A 16664-nucleotide genomic window follows, 5' to 3' on the forward strand; every position below is an offset into this window, starting at 1 on the left:
TGGAAAAACAGCATTTCATGGTTTGATTAGAGCTACTCACGGTGGGATGCAGGTGGCACTGTGGGTTAAACCACAGAGCCTAGGGCTTGCCAATCAGAAGGTCGGCGGTTCCTGCGACGGGGTGAGCTCCCGTTGCTCGGTCCCAGCTTTCTGCCAACCTAATAGTTCGAAAGCATGTCAAAGTGCAAGTAGATAAATAGGTACCACTCCGGCAGGAAGGTAAATGGTGTTTCTGTGCACTGCTCTGGTTTGCCAGAAGCGGCTTAGTCATGCTGGCCACATGACCCGGAAGCTGTACGCTGGCTCCCTTAGCCAATAAAGCAAGATGAGTGCCACAATCCCAGAGTCATCTGTGACTGGACCTAGCGGTCAGGGGTCCCTTTACCTTTACCCCCGGTGGGCTCCTCTGGTGAGCCAAATGTGCCCCCCAAGGCCTCTCTGGTTCTTGGAACACCCCCTCACAAGCCTTTCCTTATGCTCTCCCTGAGTGTTTTTGCCTGGCTGCAATGTGTCCTTAAGCTCCAGTGATGCCTATTGCTTGCCTGGGTGGAGGATGGGTCATGAGTATAGAAACTAATCTACTGTTCAAAGGTAAAATTTGCATTCATTGCTCCATCTTTGTTCCTGGAGCAATTGTGGTATGGTGCTAACCTGCTCTCTTCATTCATCTCTTCCATACACCACTATGACTCTTCAAGAACAGACTGGACGAAACAAATGCATTTTGCCTCCTTCTCATTTTGCCTTCAGAAGTTTACAGAATCCTCTCCAACTGTGGCTAACAATATCGCAGGTGAAGTGGTCTCTATGCAACATCAGTTGGCAAATGCTCTTTATTTTCTGCTTGAGGTGGTGGTTTCGTCCTGGGAAGGAGCCAAAGGCCTGTACGAAGTCCAAACCTTCAGGTTAGGCTGCTGCAGTGTTTTGTACGTGGGGCTGCCTTTGAAGACGTTTCAGAACCAGCAGCATGTGTGAAGCGTGGCAACTAGATTGTTAACTGGCGACAAGAAAGTGTCTAATCCAACTGCGCTGGCTGCCAATTTGTTTCCAGGCCCAATTCAGAATGCTGGTTTTCACTTTTAAAGTCTTCTGCGGACATTTCACCCTTTGCTACCATGAAATCTTTCCTGGCTCATTCATTCTCCCTTGTCCTTAGCTCTCCTTGGTGTGTCTTTAAACAGAGAATTGCTTTCTGAATGTCTTGGGAGAGAAAGAGACTATTAAAGTTGCCTTTTGGCTTGTAAGAACCAGCAGGAGTCTGTGTTTGAAAAGGGCTTTTAGGATTACGGCTGCTATGTTGTTAAAGAAAGTGATGGAAGGTTAAGCCACAATGGATGGGGACAGCAATTTGATACGATTAATCTCTTCCCACTTTATGAGTTTATGAAGGCAGCTCTGTTGCTTTCAGCTGTTTTTTCAGTAGGATCTGAATCAACAAATTGGTCCCACATGAAGCAGCTGTCAAGGAGGTTGTGTAGCCAAGCCCCTAAATGAGAGGTCACGTTTTTATTGTTGCAAATTGTGCCTGATTAGAAAGCCCATCTTCCACTAATTCTTGATGAGTGGGAATTGGTCAGACAGACACTTGACACATGCTCAGAACCCCCTTCTTGGTTATTATTTTACTAAGTGCCGAGCCTCTGATCACTCTGCCTGCCAACACCCCTGGAGCTCCTCCTTTCCACCCCATGCAACCTCTCGAATGGGGGAAGGTACTGCGGAACATCTGAGGGCTCCACATCCTTTATCTCTGCAACATGATGCACCTGAGGAATGGAAGAGGGAGAAGTTTAAAATAGCCATTCCCTGCTTCTTCAATGTTTCTCCCTTCTTGCTATAGTCAGACAATGTCAAAAGTCTGAGTTAAATGGGAGTGGAGAGACACTGAGATGAAAATTGTAGTTTTAAATAACGGCAGAGGTTTGAGTAAAGCAGGGGTTGGAGATACATTCCTTTTTAATGAGTTGTAATAAGATGAAATAACTTCTTCACCAAACCTTTATTAAGCATTGCAAATATAGGCCATCATAAAACATCTGCGTATAAAACTTTAAAATATAAACAAACAGCCATGTAAAATATAGAATAATGAGAATTTTCCTTGGGATTTCTTCCGACCAAATAGTGCCACTCATAGAGATACTATTGACAAAAACTTAGCCACCCTTGCAGTTACTTCCAAGTTAATAACAGAGAAGGCTACAATGCAAGCTAACCAAGCCTTTCCCAACTCCCTTGCTGTACTCAAACCTTGTTTTACACTGCTGCTTCCCCCACAGTGTCACTGCCTTCTCACTCTAGTCAAACCTCTGCTTGTTTAAAATTGCCACTTTTCTCCTTTCAGTTTTTCCCCATCCCTGAATCATAGACTCAGAGTTGGAAGGTACCCTGAGGATCATCTACAGTACTCCCTTACAGGGATCAAACTTGCAACCTTTGTGTTATCAGCACCACTCTGTAACCGACTCAGCTATCCTGCTTTCCGCAAACCTCTGCTGTTATTTTAAACTACCTCTTTCCCCTCTGTGCCAATTCCTTCTCACTCCCATGCTATGACCCACGGGTATTGTGCAACTTGTCTACCCCACCCTAAACATACAAATCCAGGACTGAGATCAGGCACTGACTTCATTCAAATCCAGGGTTATGATGCTACAAATCCTCTTTGTATATAGGAAGAAATACAGTGTAACCTCAGGTTACATAAGCTTCAGGTTACAGACACTTCAGGTTACAGACTCCACTAACCCAGAAATAGTACCTGGGGTTAAGAACTTTGCTTCAGAATAAGAACAAAAATCGTGCAGCGGGGGCGCGGCGGCAGCGGGAGACCCCATTAGCTAAAGTGGTGCTTCAGGTTAAGAACCGTTTAAGATTAAGAACGAACCTCTGGAACGAATTAAGTTCTTAACCCGAGGTACCACTGTACATGCTTTAATTTTGAAGGGATCCTTCTCCCATTCATCTTCTTTTCCAAATAAACATACCAAAACAAATTATATTTATGAACTATGTTGCCAAGCAATTAAGAGCCAACTTTGCAACTGGCTGGCAGATTAACAGATGGCTGGCAGTCATTGTATTACACACACACAATGTGTATTAACACACAAATGCAGTTCATCATTCCTTAATCTGTCATGCATAACCCAAAAGCTGGGGTATAGGAAAGCCTTTCGGGGGATGGTTCTTTGTTAATAGAGATGCTCCATCTTCTAAGGTAAATTAACAAAAGGATGATTCTGTGGATTTTTGGTCTGTTTTGAATTTTACTCTTATTTTCAAGTGTGTGTGTATGTATGTATGAGTTATATTCTGATATATTAGCCATGAAGGCTATGCTCTGCCTTCATGGTCAGAAGCCGCAATGCTTCTGAATGCCAGTTGCTAGAAACCACAAGCAGGGAGAGTTGCTCTTGTGCCCAGGTCCTGCTTTCAACTGGGGCATCTGGTTGGCCACTGTGAGAATAGGATGCTGGACTAGATGTGCCACTGGCCTGATCCTGCAGACTCTTATTTTCTTGTTAGCTAGCGCTATGAGCATATTCATGGAAATGGTAAACACCCTCCCATTTAGATAAACAATTGATTCATCTAGCTCATTGTTTTTGACACTGACTCGCAGCAACTTCCTGGGCTTTCAGATAAATGCCCTTCTTGGGGATTGAACCCGGGCCATTTGCATGGCAAAACATGTGCTTCGGGCCCTGGAGTAGACGGCGGCCCTCCAAACATCTGTATCTGGCCCTCAGGGCTTTCTCCAAGCCACACTTCTCATGGGGTGCCTCAAGCACTTTCCTGTGGCTGGAATGTGCCCTAGAATTCCCTCAGGCCTCAAAAGTCTTATACGGAAATATCCAAAGCCTTTGGGTACCTGTGGTAGGAAGTTCCACTTGGTAAAAAAAAAAATACTTGACAAACATTTACCACGCTTTAACGGTGCCCACATTTTATCATCTCAAGCTGCCACCTCTGCCTGCTGCCCGTTAGATAGATACCAGGTTGTTTTTCAGTGTGCAGAAAATCGCACTCAACAAACCCTCCGCGAGTGAGCAGCCCAGAGGCCATTTTGTTGATTGTCATTCCCATTTAAGAGGATGAAGACAGGGAGCCCTGTGGCAGCCGGCCCAACAAGAATGACGTCTTTCTCCAGAATGACGTCTTTCTCTGGACAGCTACGTGGGGAGTTTGTGTGTGTTTTGCTGTCCCACTATAGTAAGAATATCCCAAAATCCAATAACCCACATCCCAACGTCGCTTTGCTGCCACCAAAGCCCCACTCCCCAATCCCTTCTGATAATTGTTTTGAAAAGGCAGCGCTCGGAGATTACGCTGATGTCAAAACAGCTTGATAATCTGGTCTTTGGGGATCCGCTATCACTGACCTCTTTACCATAATAGCCACGTGGTGTCCCTGGGGGTGGGGAATGAGTTTTGACCTGCAGGGTGGAAGGCTCTGGAAAGAAGGTTTTGTTCTGGTGGAGGGGTGAGTGATGTTCGGGTCATGACCTACCAGCAAAAGTACCAGCAAAAAGCCTTTGCCATCTTGCTTTTTTAATTTTTTTGTTTTATTTATTGTTCTTATACTCCTGAGATCCTCAAAGGATGTGTCTCCACGGGTGAGCATGCCTTCTCCCTTAGAACAAGCTGGGGAATCTTTTTCAGCCCAAGGGCCACATTACCTCCTAGGCAGCCTCCCAAGGGCCACATGGTGGTGGGGCCAGAGGCAAAAGTGGCATAGCAACAAATGAACATTTTGCCTTTGTACAGCAAGCGAGATTCTACATGCACCACTTTCCTCCGTCCTGACAAGCAGGATCCATTATCCAAATTTAAGGACATGAATTTCAGTCTTGGCAGAAAATGCTCTTGAATGGGACGCTGGGCAAATGGGAGGCTTGGTCAGGTAAAGAGGCCCAGAGCTATCTTATTTATTAACTTTTGCCTTTCCAGAGGGAGCTATGGATGGCAAACAACAAAGCAGTAAAACAATACAATTACAAATGAAATATTTAAAAATGTTAAGAATGCATAGAAATATTTTAAAACTGTTAGTAATTTCAAGGTCACAGGGAACAGTAACTTTTAGCCATCAAATGCCTCAGTAAACAGGAATATTTTTAAATTCCTGCTAAATGTTAGTAATGAGGGAGAGAGGCACACTCAGCTGGGAGGACGTTCTGGAAATGGGGAGCCACCACCAAGGAGGTCTTTTCATGGTCTGACAGGCTTGATAATACTGGAGGCAGTCTTTCAGGTATTTTGGTCCCCAGCTGTTTAGGACTTTTGTACACCAGTACTAACACTTTGAAAAGGGCCTGGTAGCTTGCTACCCAGTTAGTGAGGCACTCTCAGGAGAACCAGTGGCCCATGATCCCATTGGGCCGAGCCCTTCACCAACCGAGCAGCCACATTCTGCATTAGCTGCAGCCTCAAGACCGTCTTCAAGGGTGGTCCCATTGGTAATCCTTCATAATAAGGCACCCTGTGTGAGGCCAAAATTTGGTGCTCCCAAACGGATCTTCTCAATTTTGTACCCCCTCGGTCCGATGCCCTGTGTGAGGGAACCACCCACACCACGCTAAATTTGGTGCTGGCCATGTCAAACGCATTGTATAAATCCTATAGGAGGGGGGTGATGCTCCCAGAGGTTAAGATCAGCAAAGAGGACCCTCTTGACAGTTCCTCTGCCCTCATAAGTAGTCTGGGAGAGGGCCTTCTCTGTGGCTGCCCCAGGTTGCAGAATTCCCAATAGAGCTGTGTTTGGCACTTCATTGAATAACTTTTGGTGAATGCTGAAAATGCACCTCTTACACCTCAGATCAGGCCAGAACAGAGTGGAGTGGCCAGATAGACATGGGACTATGATTTTGAGAGGGGTCTACTCCAGGTCCTCCTGATAGAGGCAAAGGGGGGGATCTTTTGGTAAAGATTATTGAAATTGGGCTTACATTTCCTATCCTGGCTGGGCCTATTACTAGCTTTGCATGATCCTGGCTGAGATGTGTGTTTTCAGAGCCTGTCCTATTCCTGTGACTGTGATCTGTTTTAACTTTTTAATTCTGGATTTTAAATTGCTGTAACCCACCCTGGAAAGTTCTAGTGAAGGATGGGGAATCCAGTAGTAGTAGTAGTAGTAGTAGTAGTAGTAGTAGTAATAATAATAATAATAATAATTAATAATAAAAATAAATTAATCCATCGGCCTACAGAGCCTTTGGTAACTTCCCTGCCATGATGGTGATTGGTTTTATTTATTTCTTTGCCAGGCCTAAGCAGGTGCACCAGAAATAGTGATCTATAACACACTTGTTTTGCTTTTGCACACAGTGTAGGTGTTCCTCACCCATCCCTCCAGGCCCCAGGGATGCAATTAAGGTGCTGTTCTTAAGAGAGGGGAAGAGGTATCTATGGCAGCCCAAGCATCCTTTGCCTCCATCTCGATCCCTCTAATGAGACAGCCACCTCAGCACCTTATCCCCATGGCTTTGTTTCAGCAGAACCTGTTGTAAGAGGGCATTTGGAGCAATCGCTACCCGTGGAAGACAAAGGGTGCACTTTCTCTTTCTCAGCTTATCTGGGCTCCAAGCTGCTAAACAGAGCACCCGCGGGAGGGAGGAGGCGGGGGGGGGATTTCTCATTATCCCTGTTCTTTCCCTTTTGGGAGGCAGCTGGGCAGACTTTAATAGATTACATTCAGGATTTCAGATTGTTAACAGCAACGGAGGGTTCTGCTTGGAGAGGCGAACGTACGGCTGAAAGTCCTGGGAAGCTGTTTTGAGCCTTTTTTTAGGTGGACACAATCTTCTTCAGTGGGGAAAATCTTCCTTTCAAAAAGAAAAAGAACAAACACAACTTTTCCCCTTTGGTCTTTTAAGCCCATACTGCTGCTTCCAAGGTAGGTTGCTGGTTTTGACTTCTTTTATTAATAAAACATCATGCCAAATAGATGGGGTGAATATTTCTAGTTACAAAAAAAATGGGATTGGTTTTGACCTCCAGACCAAGGCCTTTCCCCATCTCTACTCTTACAAATTTATGACTTTTTATCATTGTTTCGCTGAATCCAACCACATTTTACTCAGAGTCGTTACATTGAAATCAATGAATCTAATCTAGTTGTGTATTAATTTCAGTGGATCTACTCTGAGTAGGGATAACATTGGATGTGGCCCATTGACTGGAAATGAATGATAATAAAAGGAAACTTCCATGTCTAGGAATAGTATACCTGTTGAGTATCAAGATGCTGGAGGAGGGGGCAAGCAAAAGCAGGTAGCTGCCACCTTCATGCTTCCAGAGACACCTGGTAGTTGGAACGTGGAAAGCTGCCTTATACCAAGTCAGATGGTTGGTTCATCTAGTGTTTTTTACACTAACTGGCAGCAGCTCTCCACGAATTTAGACAGGAGTCTTTTCACAGCCCTCCCTGGAGATGCTGAGGATTGAACCTGGGACCATCTGATGCTCTACCATTGAGCTAAAGGATGCAGCAGTAGATAACCCTTTAAATCTCACCTGTAGGTTGCTTCCTGCGAGAGAAATGTATGTGTATTGCTGGCCTGGTTAACAGAGGGATGTTACTATTGCAAAAGGAACTTATTTCTGCTTGGCGTCTCTTAAGCATTGCTGACAATTATTTTTACTTTAAAAGATGTATCATCTTTTCCAACAATGAAATGGTGCTCATTCCTATGCCATTTGGTTTTTAGCAGCAGAAGCAATCCCCATTTCTATCCTTGTAGACATGAAGGTATTATGATTTTAAAATGAAAAATTGTACATATTTTTCAGAGTTGGCAAATGCTCGTTTTCCTTTTTGTGTGTGTGTGCATATCAGGAATGTAGAAGCAGTTGTAAAGCATGGTATTATGGGTGAATGATGAAATGTGAAGTGTGTGCACATGACTGTCTTACAGGGAGGCCCAGTAAAACCAGTAAGTCCAGGTTAGAAAACTCCCTAGATGCACTGCTGTTCTAGAGCAAGATCTAGACTCTTCCGCCATGCCTCACAACCAGAGACTGGATCCCGGGATGTGCCCCAGGATCTACTGCAGCCCCAGAGAATAGCATCTGGGGAGGACGTCTGAAATTTGCTGTCCTGTGTGGATTCATTTGAGCTCTTAAAGCTTGTTTGTTTTTCAACTGTGCCTTCTCCCAGAGGGAGATGAAACGCAATGGACTAGCTCGTTGGCACGGCCGACTGATACACTCAAGGTCCCCGATGCTCTGGTGTGTTTGTTATGGAGGATGTTGTGCTGGGCATGGATCTGCTAATCTTGGGTTAGCTCAACACTTGGGTGGAGTCCGGAGTCCTGTTTTGGGCATAAAGCATTTGATTGCAACTGGGAACCTCTGCATGTGCAGAGCTGGTGCTGTACTACTGAACTAAGATCCCAGTCCTCATGGTTCTGAATAAAGGGACAATTTAAATAGGAAGTCACCGAATACTGAGTTACACCATCTTGCCCAGTTTTGTGAACACTGACTGGCAGAGGCCCTCCAGGGTCTTAGCCTGGAGCCTTTCCTCAGCCTTTCCTAGAGATGCCAGGGATTAAATCGGGAACCCTCTGCATGCAAACCAAGTGCTCCACCACTGAGCTAAAATTGCAGTCCTCATGGACCTGCGACCTTCTGCATGCAAAGCACCCGTTCCACCACTGAGCTTACCACCCTTTCCAGAAGAAATGGGCTTGGCTGTGCCTAATGAGGAGTTGTAGTCCAAAATCATTTGGAGGGCACCAGGTTGGGAAAGACTGCCTTAGATGGTTGGGCTTATATCCACCTAGGTTAGGCACAGCATAGACCCATTGAAATTACTGAACTTGCTAGTCATGGCCAGTAATTTCAGTGGGGCTACACTGCTTAGAAATAACTTTGGGTACAACCTGATGTCCTTCTTAGCAGATGTGACGCAGCATCTCTCTTGACCCGATAGCTTTTCATACTATTCAAATTGCAATCAAATCAGACCCGGAGATTGCTTAGTTAAATGGCAACGTGTGTGATGCATGCAAAGTGGCAGCCTTTTCAAGCCCTGGTGTGAGAGGGCTGAGTTTCTACAGGGCAGGAGCTGGACTGCTAAGGTAGGTGTTTGTTCTCTGTTCACCCCTTCAAATATCTAGCCACTGAGACAGTCCATACTTGTCCAGAATCAGGTTCTTATAAAATTTATGATCTGTTTATTTCATAAGATAGTTTCTCATTTGTCTAGTCTTAAGTTTGGTTTGAGAATTTTTTTTTAAAGCGTGTTTAAAATGTTTGGCATTTTAGTGCAAATTTCTCTCAATATGCATGTTTGTATGCAATTTGGCCGAAATATGCACATTTAGAAAAGCATTTCCCCCTAATGTATATCCTTTGCATGCTGTATGCATTATTATGTACACTTTAGCTGAGCTAGGGAATCAGGATTGTTTTCAAATTCTTCCTGAAAGTTGATAACGATGGAGACGGTCACACCTCATTAGGGAGGGCAGTTCTTCATAACAGGATAATTGCTGTTGAAAAGACCCTGTCATGGGTCAAATATGAAAGACATATTTGCAGAAACAGATAGCAAGGAGACCTTAGCTGCAGTATTGCTGGCATAGGCTGTCTCCTCTCCTCTCCTTGCCTGTTCCCAACCCCACCCTGTGCCAGTGGAAACTCAGGTTGGGAAAACAGCAGCTGTGCTTGAATGTAATATGTGGCCTTTCAGATTTAATTATGACTCTGCGTGGTTTTAGACATCAAACATACGTCGGTGTCATTTGCCCCTTCCTCTTTGAAGGCTTCCTGGCCAATACATTAGTGAGAAAGAAATGCATTTCTGGTGGTTCCCTTCAGATGTTTTGGACTACAGCAATGAGTCCCATGTGCTGGCTGGAACAGATGGGTTTTGTGATCCAGAATATCTGGAAGGTATCAAGCTGGATAAGACCTCAGTGCTATCAATGGATTCAATAGTTGGCCCCTCAGTTAAAAGACAGGTATAGAATTGTAGAGTTGGAAGGGACCCTCATGATCATCTAGTCCACCCCCTGCAATGCAGGAATAAGCTGCTGTCCCATACGGGGATCAAACCTGTGACCTGTGCATTATCACCACCACACTCTAACCAACTGTTACTTGATTCAGTAATATAAATGTGGACGACAGTAATATGAACACAGATGCCCTTTGGAAGATAGCTCTGGTGTGTTATACCCAACTCAGAGTCGACCCATTAAAGTACATAAACCTAGGCTCACCATGCCCATTATTTGAATGGGTCTACTCTGAGTAAAATCAACACTGGTGATAACCCATTCTTAGCAGGAAATGGCACCCCAAAGGATTTATTTTTCATCCCCTAATCACAGAGCCAAAACCAACTTAAAAATAATAATGAAATATGGGTGGCATCCGGTGCCGATCCTTCTCAGGGTAGACCCATTGAAGTTAATCAACATGACTAACATTCATTTCAGTGGGTCTGCTCTGAGTGGGATTCCTTAATGTACAGCCTCCCATTGATTAAGGAAGTAGTAAACCAATGAATCAAATTCCCATTGATAAACCAACCAACAAAAGCTGCTCAGGCAGAACTGTTTGGCCAACAACTTGCAGTGTGTGGCTGTGTTAAACTGTGCCCCTTGGAAACAATCTGGCAATATGTTGGTTTTGTGGAGCTTAACCCCTACCTCTCCTCCCCCCCCACTTTGTTCACCATCAACCACAGTACTGCCAAACAGCGATTTGCTTAGGGATTTAATCTCTCATTTCCATCAAGCCAGCAACAGCTGCTTGCTCTCTTCCCCTCCCCTTCCTCAGACCCTCCTGCAGGAGACAGCATTTAGAAGGATTTGTTAGTTAAATGCTAATGCCACGAGATAAAACTATGCAAATCATAGGAAGGGGGGGGGAAGCATCACTTTCCCATAAGCCTGGCCCCACAGCCAACTTTGAAATACTGGGTATGCTGGGGTCATCCCCAGATAGATAGCTCCAACCTCAAAGGGCTTCCCAGCTCTGGATTTCAGAGTCATCACCAGGGACTCTCACACTCACCCCACAGGATTATTTGCAAAGGTGACATAGACTCCTTGTCTAATAGTGACTGCCAGCCCCTGCAAGTGCAGCAAAAGAATACATTTTGGCTTCCAGAGAAACTTTGCTTTGACTTTTATTTTTAATAGATCCATTTTCTTAGACCTGATGAAAACTAGTTTATCAAATTCCATTTGCTTGTGTCCATAGCCAGTGAGAGACTGTGAGAGCCATTACTGAACGAGGATCCCAGTAGAGGGTATAGAGAGAGGCTTTCAGGGACCAAGGCACTTCCTTGCCCCATAACTAAACCAACTTTTGCCATTTAACGCTATGCAAACAATGTCTGGTTTACTAAATGTATGCAGGACACAGCACTCACTCTTGGGAGGCAGATTATGCTGTTTTAAAATACACATAGTCCTGCCTTTTATCTGGGACAGAAGGCTCATGCTAGCTTTCCCCAGGAGTTCGTTTTTTGAGTTGAGGGCCCTGGTAAATCTCCTCTCCGCGCAATTTAAAGCAGGAGTGGGGAACTTCAGGCCCAGGAGTCAAATTTGGCCCTTCAGATTTCTCTATCCGGCTCTTTGGACTCTCTCCAGGCCACACCCCTCACTCTCCTTTCTTCACATCCTCCTTGAGTGTTTTTGCCTGGCTGGAACATGCCCTTGAACTCCTCCGACAGTATCTCTGGCTTGTCTGGATCGAGAAGAGAGATGTATTTGATCCCCACTCCCGGTTTAAAGGCATAGGAACTCTTTTTTGCTGGGCATTTGCCCACCTTCTCAAAGAGCCCCTCCCCCAAATCCACCAGGCATAGGATGGCCACCTCTGACCTGAAATAACCCCACTTAGCACAGTGAGACTTTGTGTGATTAGCAGAAATGTAATAGGTGAGATCATGGGGAATAATGTGGTGATGGGGGAAGAGCTTGACCTGTTGAGGTTATAGTGCCAAAGGCTTGTGGAGATGCAGAACCAGGGCAACCGGAGGCTCAAAGGGAGATTGATCATTACACCAAAGTTTGTCACCAGAGGTAGGAAAGGCACCAGCTACATCTGTCGTATTTCCACTTGTCAGCTTGCCCACAGCAACAGGCACCGACTCCTCCTGTGGTTACTATATATACAGTCATGAAAGATGATGTAGAATAATAGAATTGCAGAGTTGGAGGGGGGCCCCCCAAGAGTCATCTAGTCCAACCCCCTGCAATGCAGGACTTAAGGCAGCCTGTACCAACTTGATGCCCTTCGGATGTTCTGTACTACTACTGCAATATCTCTTGCCCTTCCCGATTTTATTTTTAAATTTATTTTTGGAGATTTTAATTTTTGCTTTGTGGAGTTGCTTCCTCTTTTTGTCTGTGTTTTTGTGGAAGGGTAGATTTTTTTCCTGCTTTTGTGGGTGTGATGGTGGAGGATCTGAGCATCACCAGTTTTTCCTTTTGTGAAATGGGTATTTTTGTGATGGATTCAGGGGCACTGAGCTCAGAAGGCTGACTGGGAAGAAATTCCATCTCAGAGGGGAGAAGGTTCCTCCCTAGGGCCAACCTTTCAACCTGCGGTTGTGTTGGAAGCAGCAGATGTTTCAGGATGGTTTTGCAAACTGACCCACATCCAGTCCTTCCCCATCAGTGCTTGGAGAAACAAAGTATATGCAAAGGCAAGATCCAACATGGCCATTAGTCCCAATTTCCCTGATGCATCTGTTGTGGGTCTTAACACCTCCTGTTCCCTCTCTAGAGCTCTGTCCTTTGAAAAGTTTTGCTTGATGCAAAGTCAGGCTATTTTACTTGATCAGCAGGCAGCCCGCCCTAGAGACAACTTGGACCAATTCTTATTTTTAGTTCAATCTTTCTTTAACCGACATTAGTCCCTTTGTAGCAAACTCAGGTGCCAAGAGCCAGCAGGATGCTGGGAAACGTGTGTGCACTGGAAGTATTGTTGTGGGTTCAGGATTTATCTCATTTTTAGGGCATATTATTGAATGCTGTTGGTATGTTTGTTTTTATGTAACCCGTATATTTTTTTCCTCTCTCTCAAATACAAGCTCTGAGGTTTGCAATATCTATAAACAAAATTAAGCTTGGGAGTGAGGGAAGAGGAGACTCAAAACACCAAAGTGTCCTGGGAGGGTTCAGTATGCTCAGGAGCCATGCAATGTTTAGTGTTAGTTGGAAAGGAAAGCATGGTTCAAAATCTCTGCCATGAAGCTTGCCGACCAACCTTAGCTCAGTCACTACTTCTTATACAGTGGTACCTCGCAAGACGAATGCCTCGCAAGATGAAAAACTCACAAGACGAAAGAGTTTTTTGTTTTTTGAGTTGCTTCGCAAGACGAATTTCCCTATAGGCTTGCTTCTCAAGACGAAAACGTCTTGCGCCTTTTTCTTAAAACCGTCAATGCATTCCTGTGGGAAACCATCAATGCATTTCCTATGGGAAACCGTGCTTCGCAAGACGAAAAATTCACAAGACGAAAAAACTCGCAGAACGAATTAATTTCGTCTTGCGAGGCACCACTGTACTCACAACAGTCCTGCTAAATAGGTTAGGGTAATTTCTTGCCGGGGGGGGGGGGGGGGCTCCAGCATGCACTCCTTGGAAGAGGGACAAATAAACCAATTAAAATCTATTCACCATTTTTAATTTTCTGTCTAGGTTGACGCTTCTCCTTCTCTGACCCAAACAGCCACCGAGCCACGTCCCCATGGATGAATGGGAAGCCCCTCAGTGGAAGAAGGAAGTCGAAAGCCTTAAGTACCAGCTGGCTTACAAGAGGGAGATGTCCTCAAAAACGATCCCCGAGTGAGTCCACAAACAGCTTCCTTTCTTGCTGTTTCTCCTTCCTACCACCTTATACAGGGACGCGGGTGGCGCTGTGGGTTAAACCACAGAGCCTAGGACTTGCTGATCAGAAGGTTGGTGGTTCGAATCCCTGTGATGGGGTGAGCTCCCGTTGCTCGGTCCCTACTCCTGCCAGCATTCCACATAAGTAGAATCCAGCATACTAAGAACATCAGGCTTATTTTAAACCTCCCTCTCAGGTTTCTATTCCCAGTAGTGACAAAGATAGGCTTGAAATGGACTGGGGGGAAAACCTAATGTTGGGTGCCTGCTTTGAATGTAGATGGTCCCAGGTTCAATCCCCAATGGCATCTCCGGGTAGGGCTGGGGCTCTGGCCGGAAACCCTGGAGAGCTGCTGCCAGTCAGTGTGAACAATACTGAGCTGCCAACACCATTGTGCATTGCATCCTTCTCTCTTGAGAAATCCTGGGGGCTGCTGTCCTATGAGAAAGTGGAGGCTTTTGAGGGCAGAGATACTCTGCCATCCTCAAAATCCTCTCGCTGTGTGTTTCCTGCTGGCAAACGTATTTAAAAGCTACTCAGGAACATGAATCTTAAGAATGAAGAGCTTTCCCTAAGATATTTGGCTCTAGAAATACACATCCCAGCAACAGAAATATATGCAGGCCTGGGATCTTTCTAGGTACCCGAGAAGCTTCAGTTCACAAGCCCGCAAGTTTTCATCTATGTAGAGAGTGCCTCTGGGTACAATAAGATGGTATGTGGTTGGGGTCTCACTGGCCCAGCACTCTGATGTCAACCCATCTACCTTGTAAAACTGGTATATTTAGCCTGTGGCCTCCAGACGATGCTGAACTTCAACTCCCCAGCGAGTATGGAGTTATAATTCAGCAGAATTTTTTTTGTTAAGTTTAAAAAAAGGGAAAGAAGGACATGAGATTTGGGACCAGGCCCAAGATACTCTGGACTCAGCCAGACATTGGCCTAATACTGCAACGAGGAAAGACCCTCATGTATTCTCTTTCCACCCTAGATTTCTTAAGTGGATAGAAGATGGCATTCCAGAAGATCCATTTCTGAACCCAGAGCTGATGAAGAACAATCCGTGGGTGGAAAAGGGGAAATGCACCATCCTCTAACCCATTGCCTCCCAAAATTTCGTCCACGATGAATAAAAATGGCTTCCTTTGGAGATACTCAAAATTGCATGAAAACTTAATGTATAAAGTTTTTATTTTAGTTCCTCACTATGGCTAAACTCACTTTTACCCCCCCCCCCTTGCTATCACAGTTGAGTCCATATAGTGGCTAATTAAAGGTTTCCCTCATTTGTATGATTTGGGGAAGAGCATTCTCCCTTCCCCTGGGTTAAAATGGGAGGTGCACTTTAAAACAACGACATACAGATTTCACAGAACAGGCAGGCACCCTCCCTGCAGATGTTGTACAATCAAGTCCATTGCACCCCCTTCCAAATCCAACTTTCCCCCCTTTGCCTAGGGAGATAGGGGCTCAGGAATACCTATGTACTTTCTGGAGCAATGGTGATGCTTCTGGGGGTTCCCTTCTACCCACCAACTATGGTCTGGGCTGAATGAGAGAATCCAGGTGTATGTAGAATTGCTTCCCTCCTGTTCATATGTTGGCAGTGCTGGGTAGCAGAATCGGTGCTGAACGAGGTCTTCCAGTCTTGACAGATAGACATATCTAAGAGTGGATCACCCTTTCTCAAAGCATGTCACACTCTGTCCTAGTGGCACACTGGTGGGTACCCCTGTTCACCATTTGGGAATCATCACTGAAGAGAGTACGGATGTGAAAGAGACCCCACTGTTTTGAATTTTGGTACCACCATCTGGAAGATATAGGGACACTGGATGCAGCACAGGATAATAAAATGGTACAGTTGGGAGGGACCCAAAAGAATAATCTAATCCAACCCCCTTCAATGCAGGAATCACAACAAAAACTAAGCAAAATTTGCAGCTTTATGAACCCCGTAGTTTCTCTTTCCTATACGCCTGCAATTCTTTTTTTGTCTTTTTAGGGGGGACTTGTAAAGGAGCAACACAAGTTTTATAAAAGAATTTTTGATTACTTTAAATACTTTTTTTTGTATCTTGTAGGATATACCGTTTTGCAGTTAAAAAAAAAAAAGGCTAAGCAAATGTGACAAGGGCTTCTAAGCAAAATAAAGAAAGTGATACTGTGCATGTCTCAAATTTATTCCTTTCTTTTTATATATAAAACAGGATTCAATACAAAAGCATACATAAACATTTATGTTCAAAATATCCTTACATGGTACCCACATGCCAGATGACTCACGTGCTGCCTGCCCACGTTTCATTCACTAGAACAAATCTTTAATGTAAATATTCCTCCGAACTGCATTGGAGACACCTTCGTTGAACCGGAACCAAACATCACTCTGCCCAACAGCCTTCCCAATTTGTTTTTCTATTCGGTTTTTCTCAGGTTCCTGATTGGCTGTTGGGAAAGGCGGAAAAGAAAGGATGAAGGAATTTTCAGGGATGGGAGCCTATGGTCCTTCAGATGTTCTTAACTGCCAACTTCCATCAGTCCCAGCCAGCATGACTACTGGTCAAGGAAAATGGGAGTTGTAGTCCAATAACATGTGGCGGGCCACAAATGTTTCATTAGTGCTGCAAACTGATTATGCAACAGACTGAGTGGGGATTTGAACCCTGATCTCCCAGATCTTAGATCATCACTCTTAACCACTACACTACAGAGGCAAAGCCAGGACAAAGAGGTTCAACCTCAGCATTTGCCCAAAGCTGTATAATGAAGGCACCAGATGGACCTCTGTGGGGAGGGAGTT

The 16664-nt window shown here is 44.8% G+C and overlaps 2 protein-coding genes across 16 annotated transcripts in view; one reads left to right on the forward strand and one right to left on the reverse strand.

Moving 5' to 3' along the window:
* Positions 1-3204: 3204 nt before the first annotated feature.
* Positions 3205-16028, forward strand: GNG13 (G protein subunit gamma 13). Of its 15 annotated transcripts, none has more exons than XM_083414071.1 (4): positions 3205-3220; positions 6701-6898; positions 13672-13818; positions 14853-16028. In XM_083414071.1, the coding sequence occupies exons 3-4, from the start codon at positions 13721-13723 to the stop codon at positions 14956-14958; spliced, it is 204 nt and encodes a 67-aa protein (XP_083270197.1). In that variant the 5' UTR covers positions 3205-3220; positions 6701-6898; positions 13672-13720; the 3' UTR covers positions 14959-16028. The 15 variants fall into 15 exon arrangements, with proteins under 15 accessions (XP_083270197.1, XP_083270192.1, XP_083270191.1 ...); XM_083414069.1 differs by lacking the exon at positions 3205-3220 and adding an exon at positions 3932-4215; XM_083414068.1 differs by lacking the exon at positions 3205-3220 and adding an exon at positions 4613-4906.
* Positions 16024-16664, reverse strand: part of CHTF18 (chromosome transmission fidelity factor 18) — a gene marked incomplete at its 5' end in the record, with an annotated part of 35334 nt that continues 34693 nt past the window's right edge. Inside the window, one exon of the mRNA XM_083413968.1 lies at positions 16024-16309. Coding sequence (XP_083270094.1) covers positions 16173-16309 — 137 coding nt within the window. The 3' untranslated portion in view covers positions 16024-16172. The remainder of the gene's footprint in view (positions 16310-16664) is intronic.

This window comes from Podarcis tiliguerta (assembly GCF_965153285.1).
Source record: "Podarcis tiliguerta genome assembly, chromosome: 14".
Lineage (NCBI taxonomy): Eukaryota > Metazoa > Chordata > Lepidosauria > Squamata > Lacertidae > Podarcis > Podarcis tiliguerta.

Excerpts from the sequence above, each read along its gene's own strand:
- GNG13 (XM_083414071.1), top strand. The coding sequence starts at position 13,721 with ATGGATGAATGGGAAGCCCCTCAGTGGAAGAAGGAAGTCGAAAGCCTT. Across the intron at positions 13,819-14,852 it reads TCCTCAAAAACGATCCCCGA|ATTTCTTAAGTGGATAGAAG; the intron begins GTGAGTCCACAA and ends TTTCCACCCTAG.